At 42.5% G+C, this 23,215-nt stretch overlaps 1 protein-coding gene across 3 annotated transcripts; it reads right to left on the bottom strand.

Annotated features, from left to right (window-relative positions):
- Window positions 1-1,776: 1,776 nt before the first annotated feature.
- LOC6584660 (E3 ubiquitin-protein ligase HECW2) lies at window positions 1,777-22,723 on the bottom strand. Of its 3 annotated transcripts, XM_032732232.2 has the most exons (5): window positions 22,006-22,723; window positions 19,145-21,942; window positions 18,485-18,651; window positions 4,278-4,466; window positions 1,777-4,208 (listed from the first exon to the last, which is right to left on the bottom strand). In XM_032732232.2, the coding sequence occupies exons 1-5, from the start codon at window positions 22,451-22,453 to the stop codon at window positions 3,134-3,136; spliced, it is 4,677 nt and encodes a 1,558-aa protein (XP_032588123.2). In that variant the 5' UTR covers window positions 22,454-22,723; the 3' UTR covers window positions 1,777-3,133. The 3 variants fall into 3 exon arrangements, with proteins under 3 accessions (XP_032588123.2, XP_002010304.1, XP_043865089.1); XM_002010268.4 differs by lacking the exons at window positions 18,485-18,651; window positions 19,145-21,942; window positions 22,006-22,723 and adding an exon at window positions 11,982-12,119; XM_044009154.1 differs by lacking the exons at window positions 18,485-18,651; window positions 19,145-21,942; window positions 22,006-22,723 and adding an exon at window positions 9,151-9,268.
- Between the last annotated feature and the right edge of the window lie 492 nt (window positions 22,724-23,215).

Genomic DNA, 23,215 nt, shown 5'->3' with positions numbered 1-23,215 from the left:
AATATTCCGTATTATTTTTCATATTTTTTTCTTAGTCTGAACAAAGAGAATTTATTTAATTGTATAGCAAATATTTGGCTAAAGATATGAATGTATATTATATGTATGTAACTAAATGATTTAGCGAAATTTCTTCTAATCTAATGTACAATTAGTTAGTGTTACACACATACATACACATACACACATACACATGATGGCCAGACTGTTTGAGAAGCTCTGCATTTGATGCTGCATTCAGTCTTTGGCTCTATAAAAACACCGACACACACACACACACACACACACTCACATAATAGCGAACAGAGATCGTTATCCAGCCCACCCAATTCAGCGCATCTTAACCTTTAACCTTTAACCCATAACATTAACCCAAACCTAACTAAACTTTAGCTTTAAATTAATAAAAGAATATCCGAGGAATGCGTCTCTTGTTCTCTTATCGCCTAAGTGGATATCGTAATCACTCTCCTTTCATTATCCTAGACATTTACATAAGTACTTCCATTGTTCAGCTCAAAAAATAAAAGAAGAAGAATAAGAAAACTCTGTACATAAAATAAGAACGAACCGAGCCCAAGTCCAACTGCTTAAAAATTAATCCAAAAATGACTAAAACCGAAGCCTACAAAAAACGATCGAAATATTTAAAAATATAATATATATATAAATATATATATTAAGTACATACGCTATCATTTTCATTGAATAAAAAAAATAGAATAAATAAAAAATTGAAAAATAATTTCGGTATTTGTAAAGTGAATTTCATTTGCTGAATACTGAAGATGAAGAAAAAAAAATTATCAAAAACCAAAACTGAAATTGTAAAAAAAAATTAAATAAAACAAAAAAATATATAGAAAACGAAAGAATTTCCGTTGCTGTTTTAGTTCCAATATTAACAATTTTTACAGGGTATACAAATACAGTGCATACTTTTATGGGAACAGATCCGCGTCCTCAATTTATATGCTGCATATTTTCAGGATGAACTAGAAACAATCGGGTCCAAAAATGAAGATAAGAATCAGGGCTGCCAACTTAGCCTTTTACCGGCCAGATCTGCCCTTTTTCAACTGTCAATTGCTGCCCGGAAAAGTTGGCAGCACTGATAAGAATAAATGCGGGGCTACAGACTGCATAACAGTTGCTTACAGCTTCTGAATTATTATTATTGATATTAAATGAAAAATTCTAGAATATATGAAATCAAATATTAAAATCTTAAAAGCTAAAAGTTTACGTATAAATTATCCACTGTTTCTGGAGATGCATGAACGTAGAAACAGAGATAAATATGTGAACATGCATAGCGATAATTCTAAAATGAAGACCGTCACAGTCAAGTGTATTCATTCAAGGACCATAACAGTATCAAATGTTAAGGTATTATCTCTAAGACTCGAAAATTCGCTAAGCTCTTAAGCTGTACGAGATATAATTTTACAACAGAATTTTGAGTTCGTAGGTCTCAATTGAAAGACAACATTTAGCTTTTGAAGTAAAAGGCTCACACATTTATTAATTCGTTAAATATAGTTAATTTATTTAATAAATACACGCACATTAATAATACAATAAAACGTTCTCAATTTATCAATATACTCGTAGATAGTTCAAAAAAGCGTTTCTATCTTTGTTTAATACTCATCCGTTCTCTATCTCATTCTATCAGAGTCTGTGTCTATGTCTGTCTCTGTCTCTGTCTGTCTGGCGTCTTAAAGTGTTTAACTAATGCCAATAAATACATGTAAACAAATCACGATTCATTAATTGTGTTTCTCGTATTCTCATATCAGTTTATTCAGTTTTCAATACGATTCATCAAAATTTGTCACCTTTCGCAATAAATGTTAGCTAATAAATTGTTAATATTTTGATTTGTTGTTAATAGTTAATAGTTAATATTACATATTACATATTATGCGCCGAGTAAACCAATAAAGCCAAAGCAACGCATTGGACCAATTTGTATTCGGGGTCAACCGGTATTCATATACCCATATATGTACATATATGTATATCTAGGTATATGTGTGCCTGGCTCAATGTAAATACATATACGTATATCTCGATCGGTCTTGTTTGTTTTTGTAAATTTAAAAACAGTTTTACTTAAATATGAATTTAGTATAAGTTGTAGTTTGAAATATTATCATATAACTAACATACGTATGTATCTTCAATCTTTAATCTTCAATCTTTCAATTCCTAAATGGAATGCATAGCTAATAACGCACACATCTAAAGAGATTTGCTTCTTGTTAAGGCTAAAAAATTACAAGCTATTTAAGTATTGGCGTAGAATTTGTTCATAGGCCTTCTTCATGGACCTACATTAGTTGTTTCTTATTTTTCTTCATTTTCTTAATATTTTTTTTTTTTTTTTTTTTTTTTTTTTTGGTTTCATTTTTTCAAGTGCTAAGAGAGTTGCTTTCTCGTTTAGCTTTCGGGACGAGAGCTTTAAGTTTTGCTTAAGTTGCAAAAGTTCCTTTAGGCAGCTTTAAGTAAACAGGTTCAATTGAACGAACTAGTTGCATTTGCAGTTCATTCGTTCCAAGTCTAGGGACTGCAGTTTGTCATTGGTTCCAGAGGTGTGTATATGTGTGTGTGTGTGTATAGTTATATATGTATGTATATGTACTATTTAGTTTAATCTTAACTCTAATGACTGCAATGTGCGGCACCTTTTTTTCAGGGCGCTGGCAAAAAGTTTTTGAGGTAACGGTAACAGTAACGGTAAACGGCAAAAATTATAGCGGCAATTCAAATTAAGTTTCAAATTCGCAAGCAACAAGATTCGCCAGCTAACCACATTCTCTATATATTAGTATATATGTTATGTAAGCCACGATTTGCTGTCGGGTAAGCAGAGCGAGAGAGAGAGAGAGAAAGAAAAAATACAGTCTGTTCAGCTAATCGAATGCGCCGGCAACAACAATATGTCGCCAGCCCGCGAAGCCACTAAATACATACAATAAATATAATGAAAAAAAAAAAAAACTAATAATAATTATATTACAAAAAAAAAAAAAAAAAAAAGAAAGAGAAACTCCTCTGCAAATATCACGCATCAGCAGCAAAGTGCAAGTCATAGCCACATCATCCGCATCCAGACTGGGGATGGACCTCACTCGATGCCAAAGGTGTTCGTCTCCTCGACGGCCAGCAGCAGCTTCTCGTAGAGCAACTCGGGCGTGGGGTAGGGCGGCAGGTCGAGCCGATTGAAGCAGGTGTGGGCGCGAGGCAGCGCATTCGGCTTGCCCCACTTCTCGATGCAGAAGCGTCGCGGTCCGGTGGAGCCGCGCAGCGCTGAGAAGCCCTCGTAGGGGATGCTCGAGGTGCCGGTGACGAACTGCAGCAGACGCAGGCGCTGCTCGTTGCTGAAGCGCTCGATCACTTGCCAGAACCAGATGATCACCTGGTGGTTGTCATGGTAGCCGGACCGATATTCGGTGTTCAGGCGCCAGTCGTTCGTATCGATCTCGGCCGTGCCCGCTATGACCAGCTCCAGCTCGCGTGCATCGAAGACGGAGACGAGCCGCGAGTCGACCACCTCATAGAAGCCGCGCACCAGCGACTCCGTTTGCTCCTGCACGCCGCGCTCCAGGCGCCACTTGATCATGCGCTCCAGATACTCCTTCTTGTTCTTCTCATTCACAATCAGATTCTTGCCGCCCGGCTTCAGTTCGCGCTCGACCACACGCCCCAGCAGCTCCTCGGTCACACAGAAGGTCAGGCCCAGGTCGACGCCAGTGCCAATGTCGTTGTCGCGTATCCACTGCAGCGACTGGTGGAACTCATTGTCCAGCGACTCCAGATCGCTGAGGGCCACCGGCAGGCGCAGCAGCGCCTTGTAGAAGGGCCGCGTAAAGAACGCGTCCAGCAGGTATTGATGGACCAGCGCCAGGCCCAGCACGCGCCCGCTGAACCGAAACCAGTCGTGGCAGTTGTCCACGAAGGCCGACAGCGGCGACACCTGCACAGTGTACGTGTCGTTGGCGGAGTACTCGAACAGGCCGTAGTAGGGATTGAACAGCTCGCGCGACAGCAGAAAGAAGAACTCGCGCGATGGCCCGCCGTAGTCCAGGCCCTCCTCGGTGTCCCACAGCACGGCGAGGCGGCCGCGCTGCAGGTCCTTCTTGTTGGCCGACATGATGCGGCGGAACGCATCCTCCAGCAGGTGACTGCGTCGGATGTGCAATCTGTGAAAGGAAAACAAGTCAATCAGATCGAATCATTCGCCTTCAGTTGCTCTCTGGCTGTTCACGTACTTCAGCTTATGCGGACCCTGGCCGTAGCCCTTGGACTCCAGCTTGCGATAGAAGCTGCGCAGCTTGGCCTCAAAGTCACGGCGGAATGGCGGCGGAGCACGTTGCGGCATACGCGTGCTGAGCACCGGCGAGCCCTGCGGACTCCGCTCTTCAATAGGAACATAGCTCATGATCTCCTGCTCGAACAGGCTGCGAGAGACAAAGAGAGAGAGAGAGAGAGAGAGAGATTGTTAGTTACTTATGTATACAGGCATAGTTAATAAATTTATTAAGTGAGGCGAATCGGAGCTGATGGCGTTACGTCAGACAAATTATTCACTTGCCCGTAATCGATTGGCCCCAAGTTTTCTAAGCCATGTGGCTAAGCTGACACTTTCGTAATGAGACGCATTAACAAACAACTCCGCAGCGATCGGGTGCTATCGACTGTCGCATACTCGCTCGATTTGAGTCAACTTGATCAAAAGCGTTTACCGCTAAAGATTATATAGTCTTCCATATAATCTATGTAAGAGTATTTATATAAAAGTATATAATAAAATGCATATGAAGCCAATATACTCGCTTTCAGTTTACTTAAGAGTAGGGTATATCAAGAAATCGAAAATAATTTTAATCGTAGTTGAAATATTCCTGAAAGCGCATCAATATATCGAAATGCAAATTAGTGATCGATTATTTTAATCGACTTCCTTTTTCCTTTTAAATAGATTTTTAATCTTAAAAATTAACATGATTAATATAAATAATATTATGTTTCATAATTTATATAGTCAAATAATTTTTGGATCGTTAAGCATTTATCGTTTATCAAAAACATGTTCGAAAGGAATGTTTTGGCATTAATAAAAGTTATGAAATAATTGAACTAAGAATAAGAACTCTCATCGATTGTGAATACATATCGAAAGGCGAATAGAGTTCATAATGATAATAATTTTCAATTATTGCACAAATTTTATTTTATTGATAAGAAATTTCATTTTTAATGAATTGCCCAAACACCTCCGATTAGATTAGCTCGTCAGAGAGCGTGTTGTAAGCCGCAAAGCGATCACAAAGATGGAAACACGGATACAACGTCGAATCAAATAATTCACGAGAGATCAAAGAGGAAACATTTATGGTGAAAGTCTAGAGACTCCACTGTACTATACAGCTTGATAATTTTGGCCATGAATGTCAGTTTCTAGTTAAAATAGACATTTCAAAAATAGACGTTAACTTTATGTATAACTAGGGACTGGGAACTAAAGAGTAAAGACTAGAGACTAAAGACTGGAGAATAGAGACTAGAGACTAGGATCTAGAGACTAAAGAATATAGAATAGAGACTAGAGACTAGAGACTAGAGACTAGAGACTAGAGACTAGAGACTAGAGACTAGAGACTAGAGACTAGAGACTAGAGACTAGAGACTAGAGACTAGAGACTCGAGAGTAGAGACTAGAGACTAGAGACTAGAGACTAGAGACTAGAGACTAGAGACTAGAGAATAGAGGAGGAGGAGGAGGAGGAGATTAAAGAATTGAGACTAGAGTAGAGAATAGAGAATAGAGGATAAAGCACAGGCATACACTAGGTGCTAGAAGGATACAGAAGAGTGTATAGATGATAGAGATTTGAGACTTTAGACTAGAGGATAGAGGATGTTTGCTTTCTTGTAGTAAATACATAAACCATTCGATGTTATATATCCCAAATAAAACTATTTGAAACATCTGGGATTTCATTGGGCATTGGTATACTCCTATTTAGATGTCATAATTTCACTCAGATTGTAAATTTAGAGCCGGTGTGAGTTAATCATATAGAAACTTTCATGTACAGAAACCTGCGTAACTCTGAGCAGTGTTTAGGATATCTACATAGTCGAGCATGTCCGACTGATGCACTCTTACTAGACGTCTTTTTGCTGCTATCGTGCTATGGTGCATCTGTCGCAGCTGAAAAGATCTATTGCCATTCGATGCCATTGGCACAAGCAATAAATTGGAAGTCAGCATAAAACCTGTTCAAGAATTTCCACTTGAAGTTCTATTTTGTTCAAACATTTGTATCAATGATTGCGAAAAACTAAAAGCACAAAAAAGGGGGTTAAACGCAGCCGGAAGAATGAAAAGTAACCGCAGCGCAGACCTTGTCGAAGCTTTTTCCAATGGGCGATGACGGTGTTTGGTCGGCAATCGTAGGCTTCAATAATATCGGGAAATACGAATATTCTAATTGCTGATTCATAATTTGTGTTGCGTTTTACTTTTTTTTTTTGTGTTTCTTTTATTTTATTTATGTTTTTTGTTTCGCTTACTTCTGACCTTCAACTTGAATTTCGAAAATTGGCCAATTAATAATACAAATTATGACGATCGGTGACTGCCAGCGATCAATAGTTCGACAGCGAGGGGGGCCGAGGGCACAGGGGTAGGCGTGGCCGTGCACTAGTGACAACAGTTTGAATGCAATTAACGCCTCTTTTGCGTGGCACGGAAATGACTAATTTCCAGCAACAACAAAAAATTAATAATAAAGAGCAAAATAAAAATAAATAAAACAGAAATAATCATGTAAGAAAGTTTTAGACTGATGGAAATGTTCGACTAGCAGATACCCTGAGCCCCGGGTCAATCAATCATACGCTGCATAGCTTAGTATACCTAATGTGTGTATCTATTAATATAGATAACACTGATTGCTCAGTTATATGTATATTTATATATAGGCTCACATATAGTATGTAGGATTGACCTAAGCAAAACTATTTGGAATTCGTCAACGCCTGAGTTCGAACCTGGATTACCGTGCGATGCTCACATGCATCGCCTCTACTCTAGAAATTCATCTACCCCAAAGGTTTGAAACTGGATCTACGCGCGCACCATCTCATTTCACATGCATTGCCTCTACTCTGCGCTTCCAGTAAGTGCACTTAGGCCAAACTGTTAAAAATTCGTCTACGCCTGGATTCGAACCAGGATCTCCTTCCCTTTCGTTCTAGTAAATAGACTTAAGCCAAACCCCAAACTGAATCTCTCTGCGCGCATCATCTCACATGCATCGCACCTCCAGCTTCCCAGCTAAGCAGCAGCTGAGACTTCAATTCCAATCATGATTCTATATATCGATTCTGCTTATCATGATTCTATTTATCGATTCTATTGAATTTATAGAGCAAACTCTTACAGATAAATGTCCTTTTGCCACGCCTTATTGTACCTGTAGCACACACTTTAACATAAGCAATATCCCCCAAGTTCCCTAAATTGGTTCAGGGCATAAAAAAAAAACAACAAAACAGTTTTGTTTTCTGTCTTGTTTTTGAAATGGTAACTGATCGGCAAATATAATTTGAGCCGTGTCAAATTACTTTCAAAATTGACTGAACTTAACAAATTATTAACGAAAAAAAAAAAAAACAAAAAAGCAACCCAGGAAATTTGCAATTAACTTAAATTAAATGCGGCGCAAAACGCGCGCGCGCGACTTTAAACGCGCTCGCGTTTTTCACCGCTTGTAACAGATGCGGGTGCGTCGGCCATCGCCCACAATGATGCGCGTGCGTGCCTCGCGTTGCGTTGGGTTTGCCACCAGCCATCAGCTATCAGCCACGCAGCCATCGCAGTTCGCAGTGCGCAGTTGAGAATCGAGAATTCCGGTTAGCGGCAGCTCGAAGTGCATTGCGAACTGATGACACAATGGGTCAACCGAAAATGTTGGGTGCGGTCCATTTTAATTGAATTACGAGCTTTACGAGCTTCCGTTCTTCGAACATGCAGAGCTCCGACCAAAACATACATGCAGACAGCCCGTATAGAAACACGAACACACACATGCAGAGCAACTGCTGAAAAGCTCTTGAGATGTACCTACTTATAGTATAACATAGTGTAATATCATCTATAATACTTTTGATCAACTCGAAGGGCTAGTGAACTACTTGACTAAGCACCCACTAGATGATGGCTGCGCACACTCACACATACATAAATACGATAAACATCACTTCAGATACGAGTGTCATATGAAAGTAAAGCTCTAGCTAGCTGCACCCTTATCACTGCTCATCACTCTTGAGTTCTGATTTCGAATAACTGTTATTATTATTGTTCGATATCAAAATAATTGTATTTGAATACAACATGCAATATAAACAATAAACCACTTTGCTAGAATGAAGTGTTCTTTCTGCTTGGTTTCTGATCAGTATATAAATATATTGATATATAAGTATATAAACTAATTATTAAAAAAAACACACAAATCAAAGAAAACCTTTTCAATCTAACAAATTTGTAATTCAACCATTTCTTATAATTTATTTATGTAAATATTATTTTCATTTCGTATATAAATTGATAAGATGTAATCATATCGCGCTAAAAAAAAATTGTATAACAACTATTTAGTATGTCTTGTAACTGCTATACTAAATGTTGGTAAGTCTAGGGCTTTACCGACTGACCATATTTTTATGGACATATATGTACCACATCTAGAGAGAAATGTGTGCATATATCAAATATTTATTGTAAGTTTTTAAGTTGTTTCAATTCTCTAATTGCAGATCAAGTTTTTCAAATTCCTTAACAACTTATCCCTCTCCCCATCTCCCTTTCTCTCTCTCCCTCTCTTTCTCTATAGCTATACTTTGACACTATTCAAATATATTCCCATGCCATCAGCTTCAGTTTCAGCTTTTCAGGGACGCAAACACATTCTGATATCGCAACAAAAGGAAATTCCATAAATTTGTAAACATATATCCGATGTACACAGAGAGTATATCATATATATGTACATACATATGTATAAATATGAGATATCTTATGCTGGTCTCATTTCCGCAACAACAACAACAACAACAGCAACAACTTACTTGGCCCACATGGTATTATAGGTGAAGTTGAACTTGGAAAATATTCCCATTTGATGCCCCAGTGGATAGGTAAATGAACAATATTTAATATAGTCACAGAAACTGGGTTAACCGACTTTTCAACGCCCGACGAAACCAAAACAAAAACCTCTTAACGAAGACGATGCGAGTGTTTTTTGGTAACTGGACTGGACGGCGCAGGTTCTGGAGGTGCGTAGGCGTTGCAGCTAGCGCCGTGCAGCTAGAGCGAGAGGCCAGACGCAGTGGGAGGGAGCGAGGCCCGATAGCTGTGCTGATAAGCATACGGTACGATAAAACCATTGTCGGCTGCACGAGTATTACGAATTTAATAACAAAACGATGTCGCAACTAAGCCCCAACATCAATAGGCAGAATCGTGGGCACTTGCTGAGAGCGGAGCAGGGAGAGAGAGAGGGAAGAGGGGGGTATTTGGGTGGGTTGGGTTGGTTGGGTTGGTAGTGCGTTTGTTTGGGCTGGTAATCCAGACGAGCAACACGATGCGACCACTGGCAGTTGCAACAGCTAAACGATTCTCATCAATTTACAACTGGGCAGCCCCAATTGGAACTCGAACTCGCATTCGAAGAGCGACACGATAAGCGCTCAACATATTTCGTATTGTTTCTCAATTGAATTGCGTTGGCCTGCGTGAAATACGAGCGAAAGAAGGCGAAGGCACTTCAGACTAAGCCCATTCCAGGTCTCAATTAGTCTAAGTAATCGGAGCTAAGATAAGATCAAGATCAACATGAGGGGCATAAACAAGACTACATTCTTAGCGACACATACCCTGTAATCGTCGCAGCAGGGGTATATTGGCTGCACAGGCAAACACTTGACCTCGCCATATCCAATGAACAACTCAACTCAACTAGAAGAGAATCTCCACACATACATATGTATATATTCAGTTATGCTTACAGGGTATCCCGCAGCCGGACCGCTCAGTGCTTGCGCAGAAGACGATCGCGTTGATAAGGAATCGCCCGATTTGCCTGCGTTGCATTCCTTTAGCTAGAAACTGAGAGAGTCACTTGATAGATGGACTATGTCAGGTTCGGATCTGCATTGGGTGGCAAATCTGCAGCCGAACCGTGGGAACTGCAACATGTGGCAAGGAAGCGTGCAAGTCGATCTGACGATCTTCTGCACAGTGGCTAATGACGCAGTGTCTGCCGCGGACTGAAAACTGCTTTGCACGCGCAATTCGTGGCTATTCACTCAATGGGATATGATTCATGCGATACTCATATATAGTAAACAAATGGAATGCGGCCATGTAATATGAGAACTCAGGATGTTGACGTACTCGTCCGTACCGCTCGAACACGACGGACACTGCATGGTTTTCGCGTGCTTTTATTGTTTTTTCGTTCAGCCAGTTTCCGAATTCCAGCATAGCAAAGAAATATATACAAAATTTAATCTCTCTCAAACGCGATACAAAGTAAAAGACGAAGAGTCTACAAGATGTACTCTATAAGATGTACTCTAAGACCTTCTTTGTCCCTTCGGTAAGTCTTTTATCATTATGAGATATACATCTAACAAAGTCTCTTCTGCCATTCATTAATTACTTCTATCATGTCTATATGCGTCTTTATGTCTGCGTTAATTATTCCGTTAGTAAATCCTTGCTTTTAGGTCGTCTTAGGAAAATTAGACACAATTCCCAATGGAGCAGGAGCATAATATTATGATCACTTGAATAACCTTTTGTAGTTTGGGATTCGGACATAAATTCTTTTCTTTCCTATCTCTCTCTCTCTCTCTCTCTCTCTCTATCTGTCTCTTTGTCGCTCTTTCTCTGACTCTTACTCTCTATCTCTATCTCCCTACCTCAACTTCTCTCTGATCCTCTATCTCTCTGTCTCCCTCTCTACCTCTGTTTAAGCGTCTATCTCCCTTTCTTTACCTCTACCTCTCTCTGACCCTCTCGCCCTCTGTCTCTCTCTCTCTCTCTATTTCTTATTCTATTTTTGTTGTTGTTAACTATATTCAGCTTTCTCTTATTAATTTTATTCTTTTTATAAACTTCATTGCTTATATAGCAGTTACTATACGAATTCTATCATATATCATATATGGTCAAGATATTATTGAAACAGCTTTCTGTTCTTACTCAGGCTGTACATTGTACGGACGGACGGTAAGACGTTCAGACAGACGGAGCTATGTCCTACATACAACTCATCAGGTCGCTCTGAAAATGCCACAAACATTATACCCTGACAATGCAATCAATATTAATGACTAAAATACATATAACATTATAAATTACATTTTCATTTGAAGTTTTCAAATTTTGTGCACACCCGATTCTCCATGCATTTCTCTAAAATGGCGAAAAACTCATCAATTCTGACTGCATTTTTCTCGCAAGTCTCTTTATTGCATTCTAACAAAATGTTGACATCTTTTTATTTTCCAAGAAAACAAATACCGATTCATTTGAAGCTTTGTAGAGTGTAGCACTAACATTTGTTAATACATCTATATATATATATATAAAGTAAGATTAGAGGCTCCGTCAACTTTGTTCCAGAGAAATCTAATAATTGGAATCGGCTTTCAGTTAGATATTCAAATGGGACAAGTCTATGAGTAATGCATTAACTATTCATCTTTACTCTCCACTCGAACATATTTTACAAATTGCAAGTAATTCTCATTAATTTTTTCTTTCTTTTTTTTTGTAGTCATGATTTAATATAATTTATTGACACACAGCCATTGTTGAGGCGTTAGCCAGGTCGGAAGAAGAAGAGATCTATAGGAAACATCTCCAGCTTCCAGGTTTAGCTACTTACACGGCCCACACGATGTAGGCGGCCTTTGATAGAAAGCCCATTTTGTAGTGCGCCCAGAGCCTTGAGCACGGAGTGGCTGAACATGCCGTTGGATGCTTGGGATTCTTTCAGCACTGATCGCAGCGCCAATTAAAATGACAGCATATAATATTAAAAAAAAAAAAAAACAACAACAACAACAAAAACAAAGAAACAAGCACACGCAATTTTCAATTTTGAATTTTGAATTTAGCTAGTTTTTTTTACGTTTTTATGAATGATTTATTTATGATTTTATTTATTTATTTATGTATTTATTTATTTATGTATATGTTATTTCAGTTATTTAAGTTTTGCCTCTGACACCGCCGCGACTTTTGCACGCGCTGACAGTTGAAATGCTTCTGTTTATTTTGTGCTTTTTTCACAGTTGAAAGAGGCGCGCGAAATTAAGCGAACACAAACTGGGAAATTAGAATCGTAATCGGTGTCGGAGTCGGAGTCGGAGTCGGAGTTGGAGTTGGAGTCGGAATCGGAGTCAGAGAATCAGAGCTGTTCTGTTCTGAGTGCCCGGCGTATTTGTAATGTCGAATAGCAAACGCAGAATGGACGTGTTTGTCTAGCGCCCAACTCATAAATATGAAATTGAAAATGGAATTAAGCGAGCGCACAAAATATACAACAACAACAACAACAACAGCAACGAGAATAAGAACAACAACAACAGCAACAGCACACAACTCTATAAACCAACAGCAAAGAAAATTATTTAATTGATATATATATATATTTTTTTTTTGTGTGTGCCGAAGTGCAACCGAAGCGCAGCCGAGCAATTGCCGAACTTTAAATTCTGCTGCGCCGGCGTCAACAGCCGCTTCAAGAAGCCCCAATAGAGGCCGCCGCCGTCGACGCCAACGCCGACCGCGCTGTCAGCTGCGACTGCGGCTTTGGCTTTGGCTTTGACTTGCGAAGGGCTGCGCCCGAGTTGCTGCTGGTGCACTTTGATTACGCTACAGTTGGGGTTGGCATAGGCACAGGGACAGGGACAAGGGTTGGGGGCTGAGCTGGGGCTGGGGCTGGGGCTAAGCATGTGTGCATTGATGACGACTGTGGCATTGGTCATGGTTATTGCTGTGGCTGATCAGCCGATCGCCGGCTGTTATTGGGCCGGGTCTAGCTGACTGGCTGACTGGCTGGCAGTGGGGGCTGGGTAGATTCAGCCAAAAGGCGCGTCATGCTTTTAGCACGCCTCATAATGGCTGCAACTGTGTGCGCTCAAAGCCCAACAAACCCAATGAACTGTAAAGCGTGCGGCACGACGACAACTACAACGACTAACTGGCAAGATTCGCCTTTAATGGGTCAAATAAAAAAAAAAAAACACACACACACACACACAAGTGGGAGTGATATAGCAGGGCAGACTCGACTAGTGAATACCCTCACCTAAAGCAACATTCATAACAAAGGAATGAATAGAATTGGCTTCAAGTCGCATACTCCGCTCTGAAACATTCTCAAGTTTTATTTTCCAAATTTATTCTAGAGCTTCATATAAACATATGTATATCCATATAGAATTGGATTCGAAGCGAACTGCGTAAGCTTGTCATCACACTCTTCACTTTTTGTATATCATTTCACACATACAGCAAAGCTCATTATCAATAAACACTATTTCTTATAAATCAAAAGGCAAAGAACAAAAAAAAAAAAAAAAAAAAAAAGAGGGAGAGGAAGTGTTGTTTTGAGGGTGGGAGGAGAATTATAACAAAAATCGAAACATGAATCTATATATAAAATTTTTAAGTTCTAAAATTGTAGGATATATAATTTTATAAATAATTTTCGATAAGGTTCTTAACCGATAAAAAATGGGTAGATATTGAATATAGCAAAGAAACTGGATCTACTCGTTGTTGTTTCAATTGTCGAAATCTCATTTCTTTCGAGATCCAATGTTCCCACATATGGACAGACGAACACGACTAAATGGACTCAACTCGTCGCCCTGATCATTTATGTGGTCTGCCACGCCTCCTTCTGCCTCTTACATACATTTAACAAAATTATTATACCCTAATCTCCCACTTTCAATGGGTATAAAAACAAATTTGTGAATAACGTCATCATACCCTTTTTATACATTTGCTATAGGCAAGGGTATATGAATAGACCCTCGTGCAGCAACAACAACCGGGAACTGAAAGCTTGTCAACGCTTCAACGCTGCCCCAATGATCATCATGACGATCATGAACATGATCATGATGATCGTTGCCACTAATGAAGATGACGCTGCTGCCACACCCCCCGGTCAAAACTTAATATCCGAGAGCCAGAGAGTTGCAGCTGGAGCCGTCGATGTCGCCGTCGCCGTCGCCGACACCGAAACCCTGCCTAGCCAATAAATTATGGTTTATTGGCAACGCTCATTTGTCGCAACACCAAAAAAAAAAGCACAAACAAAAATCGAAACTGGGTTAAACTGCGTCGCGGCGCGTCTCCTCGTCAAGGGATTAGCACGAGTATCAATGTGGATGCTAAAAGTTGGAAATTAAGCGCATCTCTCTCTCTCTTAAAAGGGAGCGGTTCAAAATTTAACAAACTATAAATAAATATATAACTGATATCTAATGGAGCACCGCTATGGATCTAGTAAGATTCCCGGACAGGGTGACTCTAGCGTCAGAAATGTGTAGCAGATCAAGAGAGATAAAGCGAAAGATTAGGATGGAGATAGGGAGTGATACCATAAAAGAGACAAAGAGACAGAGCGAAAGAGAGAGAGAGAGAGAGAGAGAGAGAGACAAAAAAAGTGTGAGAGAGAGAGAAAAAAAGTGACAGAGAGAGAGAGAGAAATAGTGGGAAAGAGAGAGAGAGAGAGAGGAATAGTGAAAGAGAGAGAGAGAGAGAGAGAGAGATGAAGACGCACATACCCATAGAGAAAGATCGCAGGAGTGAGTAGAGAAATAAATGGTGAATAAATAACAAGTAAGAAAGCTCTAGTCGAGAGTGCCCGACTAGGAGATCCCCTGAACCCTTCGAGCAATAGCTGTTTCAATAATTTTTCGCGTCTTTCTGCTTACACAAGACACACACACACACACACACACACACACACACACGCTTACACACACAGGCATATACACACACATCATACGCACACACACACACACACACACGCACACACACAGAGATACGGAGGCACGCATAAACACGCATTGGCTGCAGTGATGGCTTACTAAGGGAACTTAATTGTTCAATAACTTTTCTTGTGGATGTAGTTTCTTCATGAAACTTTTATATTATGATTATAACATGAATATGCATGTAATTGCCAAAGCACAAAGTTTCTAGTATTTGAAATACGCTTTTTACAAATGTAAGGGTGAGGGGGTGAATTTTGACAAAAATCGAAATTGTATAAAATGCATATAAGTATACATAAAAAATTTGGAGACTCTAGCTTAAAAGATGTAGGAGATATAAATTTTTTACTGGTTTTCGATAACGTTTTTAATCGATAACAAAATAACGGGGCAATTTATCGATATTTAAAGCAAAACTCGTTATGCGCGTGCTATACACGGACTTAGGAAAAAAGTTTCAAGTCTCTAGCTCTTATATCTTTTGAGATCGACGCGTTCAAACATACGGACGGACGGACAGACGGACAGGGCTAAATCAACTCAGCTCGTCGCCCTGATCAAGAATATATATACTTTATGGGATCTGCCACGCCTCCTTCTGCCTGTTACATACATTTAACAAAACCATTATACCCTGATTTCCCATTGAAAATGGGTTCAGGGTATAAAAATGGTGAAAAAGTTATATGCACAAAGACATAGAGGAAGATAAAGAAGGAGAAATATAAACTTATATGGATAGGAGAGAAAACGACAGACTCCTATGAGAGAGAGAGAGAGAAAGACACAGAGTCAGAAAAAATGATAAAAAGAATGAATATAAAGAGAAATGAAAAAGAGAAAGTAGAGAAATTGAAATAGAAAGAGATTGAAATACAAAGTGAGAAATAACAGTAGACCTAGAGAAATAGAAATAGAAACTCACATGGGCAGATAAAAAGATAAAGAGAGAGACGGAGGGAGCCTGAGTGGACTATAAACAATTTTTAAGAATTAGCTGAGGCTTCAAATTCAACCACTAATTGAAATAGCTAAATGTCCAAGATTCGCCTGAATAAGCGCATCGATCTTGACAGTAACCAAATATCAAGAGTCGAATTTTCTAAAATTTCTATTAACAATGCCGGATGCAAAACAATTTAAAATTGTTTATTTGTTACTCCAATAATATGAAATATTTTCAGTTGAGATTCTCGAGGAGTATACATATATATGGAATCAGAGTAAGTTGAGCACTTTAGTTTGTCTCTTCTTTCTTTCTGTTACTCATTTCAATTTAGCTTGGTTTTGAAATCCAAAACATGTATATAAAGTATGAATAATGATTTTCTAAATATACCATATATGAGTATTTCTTTGAAAGAGACTTGATATTGTATAAGAAATGAAAGAAATTTCGATAATACTTTGATAGAATCAATGCCAATAGATGAGAAAAATGTTTATAAACTATCTCTCTCTCTATCTTTATTTCTGTCTCTTTTTCACAAACGAACTCATCTTCTGTCAGAGTCATTTATTCAGATGGGATAACTACTCTTTAGAATTGTAAATACAGAGTTTATAGCTCTGAAATGCTTCAGTGAAAGGTAATTTGTATTATAGACTATGAAACACCCTGGTACTTCCAAAATTAATCGATAACTAATTCAGCTAGGTTAGATCTTGTTAGAGTTGGTTTCCTGAATTTATTTATTACGCGATCACAGTCGCTGCGAATCATTTTCTGAGTGTGTAGAGCCGTCCCATGTGGGATGACAGATCAGCTTATCATATAGCATATATATACAGATATATAGTCGAGTGAGTTGTTGGCCTACCCCCTCCCACGCCATGGCAATGCCAGCATGGATTCGGTCACCTAGTTATTTGGATGCAATGGAGCGGGTTAATTTGTCTAATTGAATGCAATTATCTCTCGCACAGCTCCGATTAGTGGGACAGCCGCTTGAAGCTGTCGTGGCTAATGCCGGATAATCTGTGGCTTAATCTCTTAACAAGTTGTTAATATTAAGGTCATGCGAAATGCATGTGAATAGTTCCTCAATACTTGTGGTTGACTCAACAATTTGAAGAAAGAAATATTGGCAATTAGTCAATAAATGTGAACTGCTGGCTAATGCCTAAGGAGTCGGTGCTGTCGAGGGAAATACGCTCAATTTGTTGCTTTGGAAATAGTTTGTTAACCTTGTTGTTAATACTAAAGTTATTGTTATTGTTGTTGTTGTTGTTGTAATTGCTATTAAAAGTGTTTTGGAAAATGAGTGAATAACCTTCGCGGCGATTTTCAAATGCAATTAACACACATGCAGTCGTCTACATCGACGACGACGACGACGACGACGACGATGATGATGATGGCAAACGCACTGAAGCAGGACGACCAACACCACCGACACCACCAACACCACCATCAGCATTGACCACCAGTGCAGCAGCGATCAATGCAGCCTATGACGCAGCCATGGAATTGGTGCCAAAGCCTTTGCCAAGTGCAGCCGTTGGCTCTTTGACTCGGCCACTGACTGCGACTCCAACTGCTGCACAGTGGAACCAGATGCACAAGTTCCCATCAATTAATCCATTAACTGTAGCTGAAGTCATACACCTATGAATTAGTTGTGATCTGCGTATCATAGATAGATCCAACATCAATTCAATCAAGTCAATTATATCTACGATCTAATAATTAACGAACGATAGAAAGGAATGAGATAATAAAAGAGAATGTCGTAAAGTATTGTCGAAAGGGATCTACAGACACGTGCCGAACACATCTTAAAAGAGTTTTTAGAGCATCGGTTCTCTAAACACTATCTCATTGTGTTAAACATTTATATAGATTGTTCAAGCATATAAATATTTGTATATATGTTATATATGTACTTACAATATGAAAGTGTACCCAACTAAGTTTCATAAAAGTAAGGAATTGAAGACACCCGAATTGGGATTGGAGAGTAGAGAATGTGGAGTGAAAAGAGTTTAAAGAGTAGAGTGGACTGGGGACAATGAAGAATGCAGCATAGAGAACTCAGAGTTAGAGTGATCAGCGTACGAGTAACAACTAAATATTAGATATTAGATAGCCGAAGAGTGAAAAGGAAACTCTGGAGAGTGAAGAGTGGAATGTGAAATGTGAAGAATGAAATGTGGTGAGTCAAGTGTAGAGAAATATGGGAGAGTAAAAAGCGGGCGATTTTAGAGTAGAGAACATATATTAAAGATTTTGAAATGGAGAGCGAAAGAGGACACTCAATAAAATAGTTCTCTTTAGTTTGTTGTATTGTAGGTATTAGATGACGTTTTTCTTAGCTCCGTATTGTCAGTACGCCGTATTATTCAATATACTCTTATAACGGTTACTTACCTCAGCAATATGGTCAATTGTAGATCGTGGCCCAGACGCTCCAGAGCGGGCACGCCCTCAACTCTCAAGATGTTTATTTTTTCGCGCAGCGATCGAGATACTGTGTGTTGGCCTTGGCGTTCGCGTAGTATTTCCAAAATATTGGGCTGTCGCAAAAAGGCAATAACCTGCAATTGAAAAGGAATATCGTTAGGTAAATTGCAAATATTTCAACGACGAGTAAATCTATATATATCTTAACTCTATAAATATAATTTATCTGAATATGTATATCTTAACTCGAATTGAAACTGATGAAAAATTAGATTTCATTGATAGATAAGAATGAACTTAGATGATGAGTATACATATACCATATACATATATCCATATAGCACTAAGACTTATGCAAAGAGTGGGATTTGATAGTTAGATCTATCTGGATATACGACAAATGGAAATTTGTCTCAACTGAAGCTCTGATTAAATGGAATGGAATGGGAATGAGACTAAAATTGTAAATAGATCTATACCAATAGAACTCTCTGAGCGTAATTTCTAACTTGGATTACTACGAGCGAGATATATGGATCATATAGCTAGATTGGGGATGGAGTTATGGGGAAACTGGATAACTACAAGGTGAAGTCTATTCAGTTCAATCAAGTCGATATAACTTGCCTTTTCGTTGTAGGCTATGGGCACATCTTCGTGGCCCGCGGCTGCAGGGATGCCGGTGGAGCTGGAGCTGGCGCTGGCGCTGGTGCTGGGGCCGCCGACGGCGCCGCTGAGGCTCAGTGCGCAGGCAATGGCCGCCGCCGTGGTGCAGTTGTGCTGGCTGGCGCCGGCTGCTTGATTGCCGCTGCCACGACATGGACGAGGTGGCGGCAGCGGCGGCGCGCCCGACACCGAAGCCGACGCGCTGCTGGAGCTGCTCGAGTTGATGTGGCCGGCGGTGGCCGACAGGCAATTGCCATCAACGAGATCCGGTTGCCCTTCTCGCTGCATATATTGGTGCGGATGTGGATGCGGATGCGGATGCTGCTGTTGCTGCTGCTGCTGGCGATGACGGACAACGCGCGGACACTCGACTGGCAGGCGAGGATCCATGAAGGAGGTCTTGCGGTGCTGGTGGTCGATGAAGAACTGTTTGCCGGACTGATCGATCTTGGTCTCCCAGCAGGACGGCAGGTCGCGGCTGAGCTGCGCAAAGGTGTTGACCAGCGCCACCAGATCCTTGTTGTACTGGTAGCGCTGGAAGCACTGTGGATCGCGGCGAATGCGCATAACCATGTGCTTCAACGCCGCGTTCCGGTTGTAAATGGCCAGCGCCGCCTCGTTGGTGTGCAGCAGCGAGTAGAAGTCCGGACGGCACAGCATCAGCACCGCCGGATGTATGGCCAGGTTGAGCGAGGCGGGCGGCACCGCTGCCCCGGCGGCGGCAGATGCCGTTGACCCAGCAGTCTGGCCACTGCCATGTGGAAGACCGTAGAGCTGATTGGGAGCCGCGTGGATCGTTGACGGATCGGCCGAGTGCATGGACAGGCGATTCTCATTGGTGATAGTGCGCCGTATGGACTGATAGCGTCTGTCCAGCTGCTGCCGGTGGTGCTGCTCGCGGCCGCCGGGGCCCGTGCTCGGACCTGGCCGCTGCCAGGATGTGGTCCGTGTCGTGTGGTCAATGTAGAATATGCGCCCGTGGCTGTCCATGCGTGCCTCCCAGGCAGGCGGCAGCGGTGCCTCCGCCATGGCGCCACAGCCACCGCCGCCCGCGCTCTCCATGATGCCGGCGCCAGCGGCAGCCGCTGCTGCTGCCGCCGCCGCCGCTGCTGCCGCACTGCGCTCCGGTATGGAGGGCAGGCGAGTGCTGCTAATGTGCAGCACCTCAGAGGTGTCGTCCACATCTGCTCCGTGTGCTCCGCCAGCGCCGGCCGGCGACCCGGGCGGCGTCTGCAATTGACTAGAGTTGGGCTCCGCTGCTCCCGATGCTGCGGCTGAAGCGGAGTTGGCAGTGACGGCCTGCAGACGCGCATGCCGGCGCGCATGATGTGTGGGCGTGGGCGGGCAGACCAATCCACCAGAAGCACCAGAGGCTGCAGCCGCTCCTCCGCCGCCGCCCACACGCTTCAGCAACCGCTGCTGCGGCCGTTGTGCATGGAAAGTGGGCGTGCCGAGGGGCGGCGGCGGCGCCAAAGGCAGTGGTAAGATGGCCTCCAGGCCGCCCACGCCCCGCCCGCGCGTGGGCGAATGCTGCGACTCGGGACTGAGGCTGAGATCCAGCGGCGAAACGCTGCGCGTGGAGCAGCCCGAGGGCGGGCTGCGCTGCCGCTTGGGCGAGAGCAGCAGTCGAGGCGAGTTGTTGCTGCTGCTGCTGGCCAAGTGGTACGACTCATCGCTGCCCGCCGCTGATCCTGAGCCGGCAGCCTTACCATTGGACAGGGCGCGGGTCAAGGGACGGTGCTGACGCAGATAGGGAAAGTGATGAGCGCCGAGGCCATTCGAGTTCGAGTTGGAATTGGAATTCGAGCTGCAGCTGGCGCTGCCACTGGCGCTGCTGCTGTGCTGCTCCTGCAGGGGGAATGTGGGAAACTCGTAGGTCATGTGGGCGGGCACCTTCTGCGTGCTGATCGTGTTGATGTAGCTGTCGGGCCCGATCTTCTTCTGGATCAGCGGCTTGAAGCGCATCGGCGGCGGACTGGCCTCCGGCTGGCCGAGGAGGCGCAGCGGCGAGTTGCTGGCACCACTGTAGCTGGGCACATCCTCGCCAGGCATGCGCTCATCCGTGTCCAGTATGTCGAACTTGAAGACATCGCCCTGCAGCTTCAGCTCCCGCCCAACGGCACGTGGCGGCCACGAGCGCTCCAGCGGACGATGCTGCGCCGGCGGCTGTCGCAAATGCTTCTGCCGGCTGTGCGCTCCGCTGCCCAAGTAGGCGCTGGCCTGCAGCGCTGCTGCGGCGCCTAGTAGGCTCTCGACAGCGGCTGCTTCTTCGTCCACATCGTCGTCATCCTCGTCCTCCTCCTGCCCGAGCGACTCTTCGTTCTGCTGCTCGCGCAGCTCCGCCACACTCAACGTGTCCACCATCTCGGCGGGCACCGTTTCGAAGCACTCGCGCGCCACCCACAAGTTGAAGCTGTCCCCATTCGCTGTCGTCGCGGTGGACATGGCAATCGGCTTGCTCTTCTTCTTGCAGACACCGTTCTGGGGCGAGAGCGTCCAGGATTTGCGACGGGCACCGCCGCCCACGCTGCAGCTGCCATCGCTGCCGATGCTGCCGTTGCAAGAGCTGCTGGGCGACAGCGCCGCTCCAGTTGCCGATGCCGATCCCAATGCAGTGCTGCCAGGCGTTTCACAGGATTTGGTCGAGAGCAGCGCCTGGTGTTGGTTACGTGGCCTGGCCAATTCATCGTTGGCAGCAGCCGTTGAGGCTGTCGCTGCTTCCACTGGTGGATCGTTGTTTTCGTTGTTAATCTCTGGAGCTGTTTAGAGAGAGAAACCAAAGAACTTAGCCAAAAGTGAGATAGATTGAGTGATTTGCTTACTCTGGTTGAGCTTTTTGCGCATCACAACATCGCCGCCCGCATCTTGTTCCAGCTGCTGCACTTGCTCAGTGTCCGGCTGTTGATCCGTGCTCGGTCCATTGCTCTCGTCTATGATTTCGGCATCTGCGTCACTGACGCTCACTCTGACGTCACTGGCCAGAGTCAATGCACTTTCGAATGCCGTTTCAAGTTCGTCGCTTTCATTGCCATTGCGCGCCTCATAATAAGCATCCTTGGCATCATCATCATCATCGTCATCGTCGACATCATTGTCATTGTCATTGTCATCATCATCATCATCGTCATCGTCATCATCATCGCCTTCCCCATTATCCGCTTGCTCATCATTATTATGCGCCGTTGTCACTTGGCTGTCTTGCTCAGCATCCGCCGAGATTTCGCCAGTTGCAATGCCCGCCGCTGCGGTAACGTGCGCTGGAGGTTCCATGCTGCTGTTCCCGCTGCTTACCCCGCCCCAACGGCTGCTGCTCCTGCTGCTGCTGCTCTACTTTTTTATAGATTTCTTGTTTCGCATAATATTTGCTGCTACAGTCACTGCGCTGCGCTGCTGGTTCGTGCTGCTGCTGCGTCGTTGTGTTCTTGCTATCGATAATTTTAAATGCTTGCAAATCAGCTGTTCAGTGGACCTTCATCTTACCACCACTGTATGCGCGCAGACTACAACAACATTGCCCTCAATTGTAACAACACTGTAACAGAAATAAGATAACAAAACGTAAACAAAAGTATGACCGCATGCAAACAAGAGTGGCCAGCTTGTTTTAGTATTTTCGCTGCTGCCTATGCTGGCATGCTGGTATTATTGTGCCTGTTGGAAATATACTTAATAATAACAAAGAAAGGGTTTTAATTTAAACTTATATTACTTTTGCCGCCAACAGATTTACAAACTAAATGTGCTTAATATTTATACAGATATTAATTGCTATCGTTAGTATAATTCGAGTGTAATACTCGAAACGATTATATTATAATAAAAAAAATGCAAACTCTTAAATCAATGTAAAACGTTCATTTATTTCGCAAAACGAGAATAATAAATATAAATTTATGAATTAGCCACATGAAGTTCGCCTTCTGCTTTCACTCTCTCTCTCTCTCTCTTTCTTTCTCTCTCTCTCTCTCTCTCTCTCTCTTAATCAATATGTCTTTATATCGTTTTTACGATCAACGTACTGGTCCTAAAGCG

Source organism: Drosophila mojavensis, unplaced genomic scaffold (genome assembly GCF_018153725.1).
Source record: "Drosophila mojavensis isolate 15081-1352.22 unplaced genomic scaffold, ASM1815372v1 contig_136, whole genome shotgun sequence".
NCBI classification, from domain to species: Eukaryota; Metazoa; Arthropoda; class Insecta; order Diptera; family Drosophilidae; genus Drosophila; species Drosophila mojavensis.
This window is presented reverse-complemented; position numbering and strand designations above follow the sequence as displayed.

Coding starts and splice junctions, on each gene's coding strand:
- LOC6584660 (XM_032732232.2), bottom strand. CDS start 22,453: ATGGAACCTCCAGCGCACGTTACCGCAGCGGCGGGCATTGCAACTGGC. Junction 21,943..22,005: donor GCGCAAAAAGCTCAACCAGA/GTAAGCAAATCA, acceptor CTCTCTAAACAG/CTCCAGAGATTAACAACGAA. Junction 4,467..18,484: donor CAATTGACCATATTGCTGAG/GTAAGTAACCGT, acceptor TGTCTCTCGCAG/CCTGTTCGAGCAGGAGATCA.